At 36.7% G+C, this 15087-nt stretch overlaps 1 protein-coding gene across 1 annotated transcript in view; it reads right to left on the minus strand.

The window, feature by feature from the left end:
- Nucleotides 1-15087, minus strand: part of ap3b1a (adaptor related protein complex 3 subunit beta 1a) — an 86811-nt gene that overhangs the window by 19629 nt on the left and 52095 nt on the right. Inside the window, exons 22-24 of the mRNA XM_051681115.1 lie at nt 13965-14068; nt 4162-4390; nt 3007-3091 (exon numbers count right to left, since the gene is read on the minus strand). Coding sequence (XP_051537075.1) covers nt 3007-3091; nt 4162-4390; nt 13965-14068 — 418 coding nt within the window. The remainder of the gene's footprint in view (nt 1-3006; nt 3092-4161; nt 4391-13964; nt 14069-15087) is intronic.

Raw genomic sequence — 15087 nt, forward strand, 5'->3', positions numbered from 1 at the left:
ATGAAAACAAGATTATCAAAATATACAGTGAAGTGAAGATAAAAATATGGATGAATGTTGTCAATGATGAGAGGTGGCCACAGAGGTACATAGAGAAATACAAAATAAATAAATAAAACCTGTTGGCAACTATCGGCACCGATTAATTGGTAAAACCCATGAAAGATTTAGATCCAACGCCACGGCTCCAACCCTTAATATACTTTTAAGCAGTATCGATCATTTTCCATTGACCCGCGACCACCAAAGAAATGAAAATAAAGAGATATTAACCTGAAATAAAGCGATGCATCGAGTGGTGATAAACAAGCCATATTAGGCTAAATTTCACAACATAAAGGAATTATCTTGTTACCTGCAATTATTGTGTTAAGCAATTAAACCATTCAGGGAAGTTGTAACAATGTTTCTCAGTTTTTAAAAGTATTTATTAACATTTTGAGCAAGTCTGTGTAAGAGACTGGAACCCTATCTGTTCTATATCTATTACGTCCATTCTCTCATCCCAAAAGAGTAAGAGAATATAGTTAACAATTGCCAGATTTGCCAATTTACTTAACCAATTAGCTCAGAAATAGAAGCGTTATGACCATGCCATTAGATCAATCATTGCAGTCCCACTGACAGAAAAAGATGAAAGACACAGAGAAAGAAGAGGGAGAAAAAAGCTGCTTTCAAGATATGAAAAGCAAAAAAAAGTTTCTTCGATTTGGATATTTGTATTGATTAGCATCACTGTTGACTCCCTGTGGCCTGCCAGAGGAAAGAAGACTGTCACATACTCCAATAAAGACTGAAATCTGACATTTAAAGACCCATCATGAAGGAAATAGGAAGCAAATAAGGAGTGAATCCAGGAGCGGGAGTACAGGGTCACTCCGGAGATCAGGTCATGAGGGAAAACAGGCATGAAAAGATACAGACACCAAATAAGCAGGCTAGGGATCACCTTGCAAACTAAATCCAGGTATTTCTTTGTAATACGGCATAATCTCTTGATATGGCGGAGAATGAGAGGGGCCGAATCCCTTCTTAAACTAACTCCCTGAGCTCAGCTCTTGTCTAGGGCCACACAGATACGCATGCTGGCCTGACCTGACCTGCCCGCTCGTCTCCATGTCACTGAACTCACATTGGCTCCATTAGCACACATAATCTACCGGTCGCCCACTTGCACGCTCTCTCTCTCTGTTGCTCAACTATTTATGGTGATGTTATTCACGCCTGGCTATTTCACTGTATCGATCACAAAACCCTCCGGCGTAATTGAAAAAGAAAAAACAATTACAAGCTTTGTGTAGAAATGTAATCACTCCGAATTAGATTATATAAAAAATTGAATGCATATTATTACTGTTCACACTATTCTGTAATCATTGCTTTAAAAAAACATTTTGGAAACGAGGAATGATTAATTTTGTCTTATTTCTGCATGTGTAGGGATAATGAACAACAGTAATTGAATCTGTTTGAGGACATGCTAATGCCTAATGTTTGGGGTTTTTACTGAACATCATTTTTAATAAAGCAAATACCATGATGCCTCATTCTCAGGGTAGACAATATTGGATTTTGCTGATACGTTGAAACTGTTTTAAAAGAAAGGAGATCACTGATTACTTTGCTTATAGTTTTATAGCCTAAATCAATTTATTAGCCAAAATCATTTTATTGAATGTGAAAATAAAGAAAATTCTTAAGTCTTTCCTTTCTGTGACGGGGTGGCTCAGACATAGAGGCTACAAGGTTCTAGATCGAATTAAATCCCAGTTGCAGTTTATTGTGCAAACAAAATATCAGTAATAACCAGACGTGAAAAAAGTTGGTGCATACCGCAGCACTTTTAACTATAATCAAACCTAAATACACTGTGGACTCTAATTTTGACATTTCTGTGCTACTAGCTGCACACACAAACAGAAAAGGGAAATAAAATATGTACTCTTATTATCAGCTACAACGTATTACAAAATAAACACATAGCACATTGTCATATAACAAATTTGAGCAGTGCTTCATCAACAGTAGATCATCAGCTTGCTTGGAGAATGTGTAACAGTGTCTTCTTCACTTTGAAGCGCGCAGTACACGCAGATTATGCATTTATTTAAATCGTAGCCTTTTACAGTTTAATAATCACATTAGGCCATATTGCGATTCCCATCTTTCCATCCCCAAATTTTAAGACTTCTTTAAATGATAATTAGGACTTTTTGTTATACCATTTTTAAAAACTTCATTCAGAAAACTGACATTTTAAGACTTAAGGACCCGCGGAACCCTAAAAATGAAGTGGAGTAGAGGTCAACTGCTAGTGGATTTTGCAGATGCCGATACCGATAACTAAGGTGGTGTAAAGGGCTGATAACCAATTAGTCGGCCGATTGTTTTTAGAATTGAATTATAGAATGTAAAAATAAAAATAAAAAATCTTAGTCTCTCCTTACTACAACGAGCACAGACAAAGAGGCTACAAGAGTCCAAAATTAATGAAGATGCAGATGCATCCCAGATGCAGTTTATTGTTCAACTTGTTGAAGATCTGGTGAATAATGTGGGACTTAACTATAAACAAGCCCAAAACACACAAGGGGCTCTTATTTTGAAATGAAAGAGACTTGGCTCTGTTACAACTCTATATTATTTACAGAATTATGCTTTTTAAAGCCTATGTATTCACCAGATGAAGGGTTATGAATATATATTTCACAAGATGAGGTTTAATGAGGAATAAGGTTTCACCTCAAGAGGCTGCTATTAAACCGTAGAACCATGCTGAACTAACTGTAGAATCATCCAGCGACACCGCAGAGGAACTATCGGCATAGATTTTTGCAGATAACTGACAAATCCAAAAAAACAATCGGCACCGATTAATCGGTAAAACCGATATATCGGCCTACATTTATAGTGAAGTATTCTAACTGTATGTTCTCCAGTATGTATCACAGTATGTATGCTGTATATAACAGTGTATGCTGCACATTAGCAGTGAATTCTTCTCACCACAGCTGGAAGTTTGCTGCTTGTGTGGAGTCACTGAAGTCCACACCCATAGACACTGTTACTGACGCCTGCGGCTCCAAACGCTCTGATGAGAAAGAGAGACATGCACGTCAGTCACGAGACTTTCTGCGGAATCAAGGCCACATTTGAAAGTTACATTTATATATCCATCAATATAAGTCTATACAGAAAGACTAAAGCACAGCTAGATCCTCAGAAAGAGAGAGGTGGATATGAAAGTGTAAAAGGCAGGAAATCAAAGGAGAACACATTTCCATTGCTTTTAGAGTTGTATTTAGAGTTCTAACAGTGAGAAGTATCATGGATTCTCGCCAGATTATGACATTCTTCTCTAAAATTCTATAAAATCATGAGAATTGTTAAATATTTTATTATAAAACCGAGATCTGTCCTATAAATGTGAAAGAACTGTTTTTTTTCCCCTTGCTTTCTTTTTCCACGAGGTGACAGAAAGTGAGGAACAAAGGGGAAAGATAGGATGTGCGAGTGTGTTTGTGTGTTGTGCACTACTGTGTGACGTGTGTTTGATGAGAGGACCTCTGCTAATCGATACACAAGCTGAAATCATATCAGATAGATTATTATGGCCTGTGGGAGGGAGAGAAACTATGAATGTATGTTTATGTGTGCATGTTGGAGATGTGTCATACGGACAATGGGCTTAATATATCATATTTAGGAATATCTAAAACATCTTTATTATTATGAATCTCTCATAACAGGCCCTAAACATAAAAACTGACACATTTCATACAAATAATTTTTTTCTACCACCTGATATTTTGTGTTTTCACATAAAAGCTCCATATTCAACAATTTTGTAGCATTTTTACACCAAAAACACTTCATCTATCAGGTGATCCCAAAACTATTTTGAGTTTTATTTTCTAAAGAATATTCCAGGTTAAATGCAAGTTAAGCTCAAACGACAGCAGTTGAGGCATAATGTTGATTACCACAAAAAAACTCGTCCCTCCTTTTCTTTAAAAAAACCCCCCAAAATTCTAGATTACAGTTTGGCACTCACAATGGAAATGAATGGGGCCAATTTTTGGAGGGTTAAAAGCAAAAATGTGATGCACATCCACTGGTAATTCGGTCAACCCCTTCAGTTTATTGACAAGTTATGCTCACCGATAGTGTTAAAGCAGTGGATATTTTGTCCAGTGGAGCTCTTCTCTGAGATGTGGATGTTCTCGAGGGCTTGGTCACTACTGTTGCTTAGCGTCAGCTGCAGGGATACCATGCTGTTGCCATAGATACAGGGCTGGCGGGTGAAGCGGTACTGGGCGGATAGACCTTTACCCGTCATCCTGTGGAGCAGCTCATGCGAGGTTTCCGGCACGAACACGGGAGAACTCGCCTGCAGGGAGACACATACACGGCAAAAAACAGCATCAAAACTGACAGGCACGAAAATACACAGAGGAGGAGAAGAAAACACCTGCATTTGGTGAACAATTAGTAATGAGAAACAAAAACACACAACACATCAGAACAGAACTGGATCATTTAACAGCCTCAGTGTATATTTTTGTATAATGACCACAAATCTGTGCAACTGACCGTTCTCCCAGGCAACCAGCTTAATACAGCTGCTCTAGTTTCATGTCTCGTCTCACTCTGTGGTCTTTTTCTTCTCAAATAATGAAATGATTTAAAGTCTGATCAATATTTCATGTCCATTTATTTAAGTTATATTTGGTAAGTAGTCAAATGTCTGGGTTTATTTTTGCAATATTTACCAGATTATATATATATATTTTTTAATGCCAGATTTCAAAAGTACAAAGTCTTCACTATCTTCCGTATATTTTGTATGGTAGATTACATGTTTTAACACTTATTTTCACTTAAAGCATGTGGTTCCACTTACTGTAGTGTAATCAAATGTTTTTGTATAAAAACAAAGTAAACAAAGTCAAAAGAGTACAAATGCACAATATCTGTAAAACATTTTTTATAACAGCCCACCATTTTTTGACCAATGTATTTCCATGAATTTTCCAGTCATTTGTGAACTCTGGAAAGCAATTTTTAAAATCATTTTTAATTCACACTGATTCATTAATGAATCATTCAGATCATTTGTAAACCATTTCAATCAATTAACTGTAAGAAGAAAAAAAAAAAACATAAAAAGAAGGATTCGCTCACAAAACAAACATCTATGGAAGCCCATTTCTGCCATCTAAATAAATGTGCTTTGGTAAGTCATTTATGAGACACAAATTCATAATTTTGAGATAAAAAGTCAATTATAATATAATTATGACACAAATTCAAAGTATGAGACACGAAGTCAATTATGAGATAAAAAAAAATCATAATTATAAGTCATAATTAAGATGCCAAGTCAAAATTATGAGATAAAAAGTCAAAATGATGAGATACAATTTCATAATTTTGAGATGTCATTATTTTTAAATAAAAAGCCAAATTATGGGATATTAGCTCAATTATGAGAATAAAAATCTAAATTATGAGAGACAACGTCATAATTTTGAGATCAAATGTCATAATTATGAGATACTAAGTCAATTATGAGAATAAAAATCTAAATTATGAGAGACAACGTCATAATTTTGAGATCAAATGTCATAATTATGAGATACTAAGTCAATTATGAGATAAAAAAAATCTAAATGAGATAAGTCATAATTATGAAATACTAAATTATAATTAAGAGATTAAAAAGTCAAAGTTCTGAGACACAAAGTAATAATTGTGAGACAAAGTCATAATTATGAGATATTAAGTCAATTATGAGATAAAAAGTCAAAATGAGATAAAAGTCATAATTATAAAATACTAAATTATAATTAGGATTAAAAGTAAAAATGATCAGACGAAAATATTTACAATTTTGAGATAAAAAGTCTAAATTATGATAAAAGTAATCTTTTCTTTTAAACTAAACTGCTTGGAAATTCATTTTTTGCTGGTTTCACACATGCTCAACATTTGAATTTTGCTGTAAAATGATAAATGTGACCACGCCTTAAGTGATGAAATATATATTGCAGAGCAGAGCACAAGTAGAAAAATGTAATGTACTGTATATTCACTTTTGAGGCTTTCATTGCCATGACTTTTCCAGGACTGATTAACACAATTTAACAATTCCCTTTTGTTTCCAGATTTTCCATGACCGTGGAACCCTGAACATCAGTCATCATGTTGGTTATTGTCCATTACATCAAAATAACAGTTTATATTGGTGTATGTCTGATAACAAACTTTGCCACATTAGACTAGTTTGCTTCTAGAAAATCACCGTAATGGCCACAAAAAAATGGCTAAGCATCATGCCTGAATGCTTGAATTGTATCCTGTGACACTGGCTGCCATTGATATGACGAGTGTGGAAAGAGCAGACATCTCAATGCATTAGTCCTGACTCTCTGGATTCTCTCTAGCTCATGTGACAGCAGAACAGATCGCAGGGTTATGGCAGTTTTCTGGCTCTACACGGCACTTCCAAACACCTGGACAGAGATGACATTTCTGCCTGCTATTTATTTATAGGCTGCGGCTCTGCTTTCTACTACAGCAGTCATTCTGAGATATAGATTCCATTTGCAACCTGATACTGGATTGTTTCATAGGGAGATGGTATGCGATAAAATATTAACGTATTGCAATGGAAATGGACATATGCAATGAAAAGTTGCATGCATTCAGATTATGTTTCTGCTCCTGAAGAGCTTTTATGACTCACTTCTGAATGTTTTAACAAGACACTCTGACATATCAACATCGGCGATAATTGCTGAAAAAGCTTTGTCAAATTTGCCAAAATATTTAATACATAATCATACATTCATGCACAAGGCAGGGAATGTGTGGAAGTTTGTGAATGACAGCATTTGAATTTTGCAGAAATCTGCACCAATTTCTGTGGAGCACTTTCCATGATGGCCTTTTCAAGGAATAGGCCTAGTTGTAATAATGAATTGTCATTATTTACGGTTATTGTATAAGCTTTAAAAAAAGAACCCCAAAAAGTGTCATAAAAGTAATCCGTGCGACTCAAGCGTCACATTCCAAGTCTTCTGAAGCCATATGATCACTTTGTATGATGAACAGACTGACAGTTATGCCACTCTCAAATAATCAAATCAAGTCAGTGATCAACTTATGTCAACAGCGCACAAATCCAATATGGCAACGCGTCAAAATCAAACCCCACTGGTTCTTGTGTCATGACGTGTGGTGACGAGAAGTGCAAGCACCAATGAAATTTGAGGTTTTTGGCATGCAATGCGCTATTGGATTTGTGCGCTGTCAACTGCTTTTGTATGGCAAACAGCAATTGCAAAAGTCTTTGAAATACCTCCTTTTGTGAGAGCAAAAGTGTGCTTTGACTCGTTCCAATGAGTGTCTAAAGACGAGATCCACACAATTCATATGTAAATGAATAATATCTCTTTTGGGGGGCCTGGGTAGCTCACCAATAAAGACGCTGACTACCACACCTGGAGTCGCAAGTTCGAATCCAGGACGTGCTGAGAGAACCAAGTCAGGCTTCGTAAGCAACCAATTGGCCTGGTTGCCAGAGTGGGGCATTGGGAACGGGGCATTCCAAATTGGGGTGAAAAGAAAAAAATACCCTTTCTGTTGTTTACAGTTAGTTGTTGATTAAAAACAACAAAAAATAAACATTTCATTCTAATCACCATTAGAGTCGTCTTTCGTTAATATGTGCTCATTTAAAGATGCTTTTTACAGAACGGCCAGTTTTCTTAAAGAGACAGTTCTGGTTTTTAGCAAATGTTCATCAAATCAATGTAAACAGTACAAATTATGGATGTAAACAAAATAATATATGCAATATAATATCATATTTATTGATGGAATAAACTGATTTGTTCATTTTTAAAAAGCTAAAATGTGATCAAAATGTTGAAAATAATAATAAATTATAATTGAATTAATATTTTCATATTGTACCAAGTTAGAAGGTCCCCTGTATAATTAATAGCATTAGCTGGGATAGAATTTCTTTCATTTGTAAGCAAAATGTACATTACAACTGAAATATACTCATATGAATCGATTCCGAATCAAATTGAGAGCTTGTGAATTAGAACTGAATCGGGTAATCTGCATCAATACCCAGCACTAGTTTGCAATGACATGAGGGTGTGTAAATGACAACAGAATTTTGATTTCTGGGTAAACTATCCCTTTCAGTGCAAAAAGGTTATTTAGTTAGTTAGTCAAGTGCTCTTAGAAGAGGTATGTTTTCAGTCATTCTATGACCACAATGAATTCTGCTGTTCGGGTAAATGTTGGGAGTTTGTTCCACCGCCAGAAATTAAACTGGTTTGAAAACCTAACAGTATGAATGAGCTGGCTTATCTGAAACAGTAGCATTTTATGGACATAGCAGTTCTGTGAAGCTAAAAGCACCTTTAGATGTGTCATATCCTGTTGAATGCTCTCTCAAAACAAACACACACGCAGAGCACAAATTTATCGCTGTGCTGTCAGAGGTGTCAAGCCAGTCTTTGTTGATAAAAGCAGTCGTAACATTTACGGTGATCAGATTTATGCCACGGAAACACACACATACACACAGGTCGTGTCCACCATTTCATGATAACCATTCCCATCAGTGTCCTCAAGGACTGGACAACCCAATATACAACACATCGCTTATGATCACCAATATAACACACACACACTTTGTGTCCTATAAAGTGGTCAACTCCGCAGGGTGGTGAAAGAGTAAATAACCAAAAGAAAATAGTAACCTTGACCGTACCGTCTCACACACACACACACATGCTCGGACATGCTCCTGTGTGAAGGGGAGCTTGATTGAGGGGCTCTATTATGGATGAGCTTAAAGGAAACCTCAGTGATGGATGACAAGTTGCTCTAGTCACCTTCACATCCCAGCATCCTCTCTGTCCAGCAGCCGCCCAAACCTGCTGACAGATCCAAAACACATCTGCCAGCAGCGAGAGAGAGGGAGAGAGAGAAAGAGGAGGTAAAGAAAGCGAGGATAAACAGAGGACATGCAGCAGAGAGAATTAAAAATCTATTTTCTATTTCTCTTTGAAATCTAATTCATTTGTTGATACTTGTGAATACTGTCCATCTGGTGTCTTAAGAGAAAAATGTCATTTAGAGGAATGCCGGTGTGTGTATGTGTGCGTGTCTTTGCATTGATTCTGTCAGATTCTAAAAGTCACTGTGATTAATGGTAATGGCTGTACAATAAATGTGAAGGAATGTGTGTGTTTTTCTTTTGTCTACTAGAACTTTGCAACAATGACAACATGCACATGAAATCAAAATTGACCCCATTTACTTTCTTAATGTATTTGGTGTGTTTTTGTGGGTGATTCATAAATGCGCATTTTTCTATTGTCATTGTAATTATTCTGAAAAAGAAAAACCTCTGAAATTACTTTTCTGCTGATGACAAAAAGGCCATGCAGGTGGGGGCTTTGGGGGGCCAACAAAATTAAACAACTAGATTTTTTACATTAAAATGTTTTATTTATTTATTTTTTACTTTTACATGAAAATGGAATGCTCCAAGGTCAAACCAAGTTACACTCAATCGACAGCACTTGTGGCATAATGTTAATTACCACAAAAGTTAATTTCAACTTGCCCTTTGTTTATTAAATCTATAAATATTAAAGGAATAGTTCACCAAAAAATTTCAATTCTCTCATCATTTTCTCACCCTTGTGCCAACCAATCTTTATGTTCTGCAGAACATAAAGATTTTTAGAAGAATGTTTCAGCTCTGTAGGTCCTCACAATGCAAGTGAGTGGTGGCCAGAACTTTGAAGCTCCAAAAAGCATATAAAGGCAGCATAAAAGTAATCCATACGACTCTAGTGGTTAAATCCATGTCTTCAGAAGTGACATGATAGGTGTGGGTGAGAAACAGAATATTTAAGTCCTTTTTTACTATAAATCTCCACCTTTGACCAGCCCCACTAGTAGGTGGTGATAAGGTGGTGATATGCACGAAGAATGCAAATGGCAAAAAAACAAACAAAATAAGATGTGGACGTGAAAGTTAAAGTGGAGATTTATAGTAAGAAATGACTTAAATATTGACCTGTTTCTCACCCACACCCATAATATAACTTCTGAAGATTTTTGTCTTACTATAAATCTCCACTTTTACCTTCTTCTTTTGTTTTTAGCAATTCACATTTTTCATGCTTCTGTCCTACTGGGCAGGAAGGAGAATTTATAGTAAAAAAGCACTTAAATATTAAATCTGTTTCTCACCCACACCTATTATATTACTTCAGACATTACTTTTTTGGAGCTTCAAAGTTCTGGCCACCATTCACATGCATTGTATGGACCTACAGGGCTGAGATATTTTTCTAAAAACCATCCTTTGTGTTCAGCAGAAAAAAAGAAAGTCATACACATCTGGGATGGCATGAGGGTGAGTAAACAATGAGAAAACTTTCATTTTTGGGTGAATTATCTCTTTAAAATACACAGAGTTTCAAAAGTATAGCCACAAGACAGAAACATTATACATGTTAACATGATTTTAGAGTCATCAAATCATGGATTTACCATTGTTACGGCGTTTAACAGATTACAGGGTTTACCAGCATTGCGTCGTTATGACAACGAAGATATAATAATGGATATGACAGATAAGGTAAGTAAGCGACTTTATGATACTAAAATCATGTTAACACTAACAGGTTAACCTCTTGTGCCTTTACTTTTGAAATGGTATTTGAATGTAATTACTGGTCCCATTTACTTACAATGTAAGTGCCTTACTATAACACAGTTTTTCTTTCTTTTTTTTTTTTTATAAATGAGGGACGAGGAACATTCCTTCCATTTCCATTTCCTGCTCAATATTGTGTTTCAATCGGAAATACGTCACAATATGAAATGCACTGCAAATGCCATTTAAAGTAGTCATTAAACCTGAACTTTCTGTATCTTAAAGAGTAAGGCAAATACAGACAAAATACATACTGGAACAACTATCTGACAGCTTACACAAAACAATGGCAATGTAAACGTCAAGACATCTAATCAATCAGTCCCAATGACATTAAACATTACTACACAAACTAACGACAAGTCAAGGTTGGGCGTATCCATTCTAGTGCATCTGTGTATGCTACACTTTGTATGACTGACAGCACGAGTCCGCGTCTCTGCGTGCATTGCTACCTTGCTGCTGAGTCATAATGAGGACTGCACTGAGCGTGCTCTGAGAAGAACGGGGTCACCGCCACAATGGCGGCCGGCTGATGGGCACCAAATGAACAAATTATGACGCGGCCCCCGGATTGTGATGGGGTCAAATGCCCCCCACCCCGCGCTCCGCCCTCACTCAGCCTGCGCTCGCCCTCGTTCGCCCCCCGCTCGCCCTACACTGACAGTTCAATTTCCTTCCAACGGCCCACATTCGGCCCCCACTCGCCCCGCGCTAATTATGAATGAAAAGTTATCAGCCGACTCCCACCGGCGCACGCTTAAACAGTATTTCAGAGCAGATCTGCACGTCAAAATGTTATTAGAGACAGGAGCAGCCGAGGCAGAAAGCTCGTGCGCTGACCCCGGATCAGCTAAATACCGCCACTAACCGCCCTGGAATGCATTGGAGTGTCTCTCTATTTCACACACTGTTATTTCATCTATATCCTTGCCGCACAAAGTCACACACACACACACGGCCGTGTCATATGAATATATTTTCATATTTCTGCATGCACACACACACGCGGCTAAGACAGACCAGCTGTGTGACGCGGCACACAATAATGAATGACTGCGTTTGAATGCATGTATGTGTGCGAGATCGAGATGAGGTTTATCCACCGTAACTAAGATTATATCGGCCTGTAATGTATTTATGCATAGGATTGACTTTAAATAAGCCCTTTCTCTTTCTCTCAATCTCACTCTTTATTTCAGCTCTGATTAGCTTGCCCACTGAGGCTCGTGGCTAGTATTCTAATGACCTGTGTGTAACTGCTTCCAGCCTTTTGATGGGTCGGTCCTGACGAGCCTGTCAATCAAAAAAGCAATGCTGACACCCTCCACCCCTCCTACAGCCCCCCTAACATGATGATACAGGTCACTGGGGTAACCCCGCAGTGATGGACAGGTGGAGGATAGGAATTCTGATAGATGGAGGTTAAAAGCTATTAAGTTAAAAAGTTTTCTATGACTTCAGGAAAACAAGTATTGTGCATTTCCAGCAATTATAGCTCAACCACTGTGCTGTCAGTACGGTGGTCGCAGTTCTCTGGTCTAAGGGCACATTCTCAAAGTTGCGAGTAATGTGACCTCAGCATGCTTTGCTGCTTTTTTGACACCTTATTGATAGTAAAGAGATGATAGTACATAATGTGGATAAGGTGGGGGGGGGGAGGGGGGTATTGGTCAACCATTACAAGTATTCAAATGATCAAGTACAATTTTTTAAAAACAGCCAGGGTGGCCAATGCACAATATAATGCTAATATATGAAAATTAATGCAATTTAATGATAGTAAATGAGATGTATTTAAAACTGCTGAAATTGAAAATTAATTTATTTGACACAATATTACAGCAGTGTTTCAGTGCCACATTAAAATAAAATAAAAACAGAAAAATAGATTTAAAAATATATATATATTTCTTATATACTCTTTCTTTTTATACTGTACATCAGACCAAAATGTAACTCCTTTTATACTGTACATCTTGTCATTGCAGTCTCTAGGCACAATCATGATCTTAATCTTGATTACACTTTCTAGTGCTTGATGCATGCACAGAGCGCTAGATAGCACTAGGAAGTGTAATCGAGCTTGAAATCATGATCGCTGATGTCAAGATTTATAGTGAAAAGGAGTTATATTTTGATCTGTTTTCACCCAGAACTGATTGGATAGCTTCAGAAGACATGGATTTAAACACGGGAGTCATATTAATTTCTTTTATGCTACCTTTCTGTCCTTTTAGGAGCTTCAAAGTTCTGGTCACCATTCACTTATATTGTGTGGACCTACAGAGCTGAGATATTCTTCTAAAAATCTTCATGTGTGTTCTACAGAAGAAAGTCACACATATCTTGGATGGTATGAGGGTGAGAAAATGATGAGATAATTTTCCTTTTTGGGTGAACAATTTCTTTAATCTTATAATGCTACAGCTTCAATCTCATAATGCAATAATATGTGGCACTTAAATGTTGTCATACAATATTTACTCAATTCACTACACAATTATATGAAAATAACAATGCACAATTTCTCACATTATGCACAGTTACCAATGTTTTTCTCAACATACGCAAGCTTACGAAAAACCACAACAAATTAAGAACGAGGCAATCAAGGTCCATTTTCCACTAGGGACGTGTTTTGGTTAAAATATGACAATGGTGCCAGCCTGTGCGTGCGTGTTTTTCGCCGCTGGTTTATAACAGTTCATGTGTCAATCCTATGGGAGAAAGACACAGATAGTATTTGAGAAGAAATGACCACACATGCTTCATTCATCTTATACTGACATCTCTCCCTCCCTCTCCCTCTAGCTTCAATCTCCTGACATCCCTCTCTCCCTGACACAAAATTCTCACTGGAGAGAAAGGAGCCGTCATACTGTAAAAGGTCAACAATCACAAACGCTTATAATACACACTCTCTCTCTCACACACACACACACACACTAGATACTCCAAGGGAGGAAAAAGAGGGAAGATTGGAAGGAAAGAATGAGTAATGAAAATCAATCTACAATACAACAAAACAAAGAAACAAACACACGAGTAAGAATGAGACATACACAACACAACAAATTATGCTATTTTTGTCTTACCCCACTGGAAAACAAGGCAAAAAAACTGATTGAGAATGTTTTTTTTTTTTTTTTTGCAGTTTTGGAGTACACACACACACACACACACACACACACACGCACACCTGTAAGGCCAATGCGGTGGGTGAGATGGAGAGCCCCTGCAGGTCAGACAATAGACTAGGAGACAGCATGGAGCTTTTGGGTGCGGTCACTGGCACAGGGGAGACTGCAAATACAATAATAACGCTGTTTTAGAATAACACATCTACACAACCTAAATCAATAAACTGGCTCTGTTACAAAACCTTGTGAGCTGCCAAAATTATGCAAAATTCGAATTATGCTGCCTTCTAAGATACCTTGTGTAAAGGGCAAATTCTAATATGGCATGACATTTATCCTTTACGAATACGTCAATCCCAGAGTAAACTGTGGCGAGCAATCAAGAGAAACAATGGAAATTCTATACAAAAATTATGAATAGAATCCAATAGTCAAAAGTATCAATAGAAATAGCCCAATTTAATTAAGAAATGAACAATTTCACCCAATATTTGCTATGTGCTATGAATTTTCTGTGCTATTTATAGTCTTGAGACATGCCAAGGTCAAGAATCAACTGTAATCAACTGTGAGCATTAGTCGAATCTCTTGTGAACTTGTGAAAGAGCAATGGTGTAACTTATTTTTTTTGATGATGATGATGATGATGATGATACCATTTTTTCTTCCCTGAAGTAATAACAATAAAATTATGTATTTTGGGGGGATTTTATGCTATTTTGATCTTATTTACATGTACATTTCTCAATTTTACCATTAATTTGCATATTAATTTGCTTTCATTTAGGAAACTTTATTACAGTAAAAACCAACACTTGTATAAGTTGAAACATGAAAAAACATGAGAATGTGAGATATATTGGAGGCAAATTGCTGCCATCTGTTGAACAAAATATAAATAACATGACTTGAAAATAATGTTGTGACAATAATAGCCAGTAGATGGCTGCAGTGCATTTTTTGCACACCATCCTGATTTTAATGTCTCTTAAATTTTATCCGCACTCCTTTATTTGTGTGTGTGTTATGTTGTATGATTTGCCGTCTAGCTGTTTTAGTCACATTTACAGACGTTACATTTGGCAGATGCTTTTATCCAAAGCGACTTACAGTGCATTCTAGGTATACATTTATTCATTTTTTTTTATTTATTTTTTTATCATTTTGTGTGTTTCCTGGGAA

The sequence above is a fragment of the Myxocyprinus asiaticus genome, chromosome 40 (assembly GCF_019703515.2).
Source record: "Myxocyprinus asiaticus isolate MX2 ecotype Aquarium Trade chromosome 40, UBuf_Myxa_2, whole genome shotgun sequence".
Classification (NCBI taxonomy): domain Eukaryota; kingdom Metazoa; phylum Chordata; class Actinopteri; order Cypriniformes; family Catostomidae; genus Myxocyprinus; species Myxocyprinus asiaticus.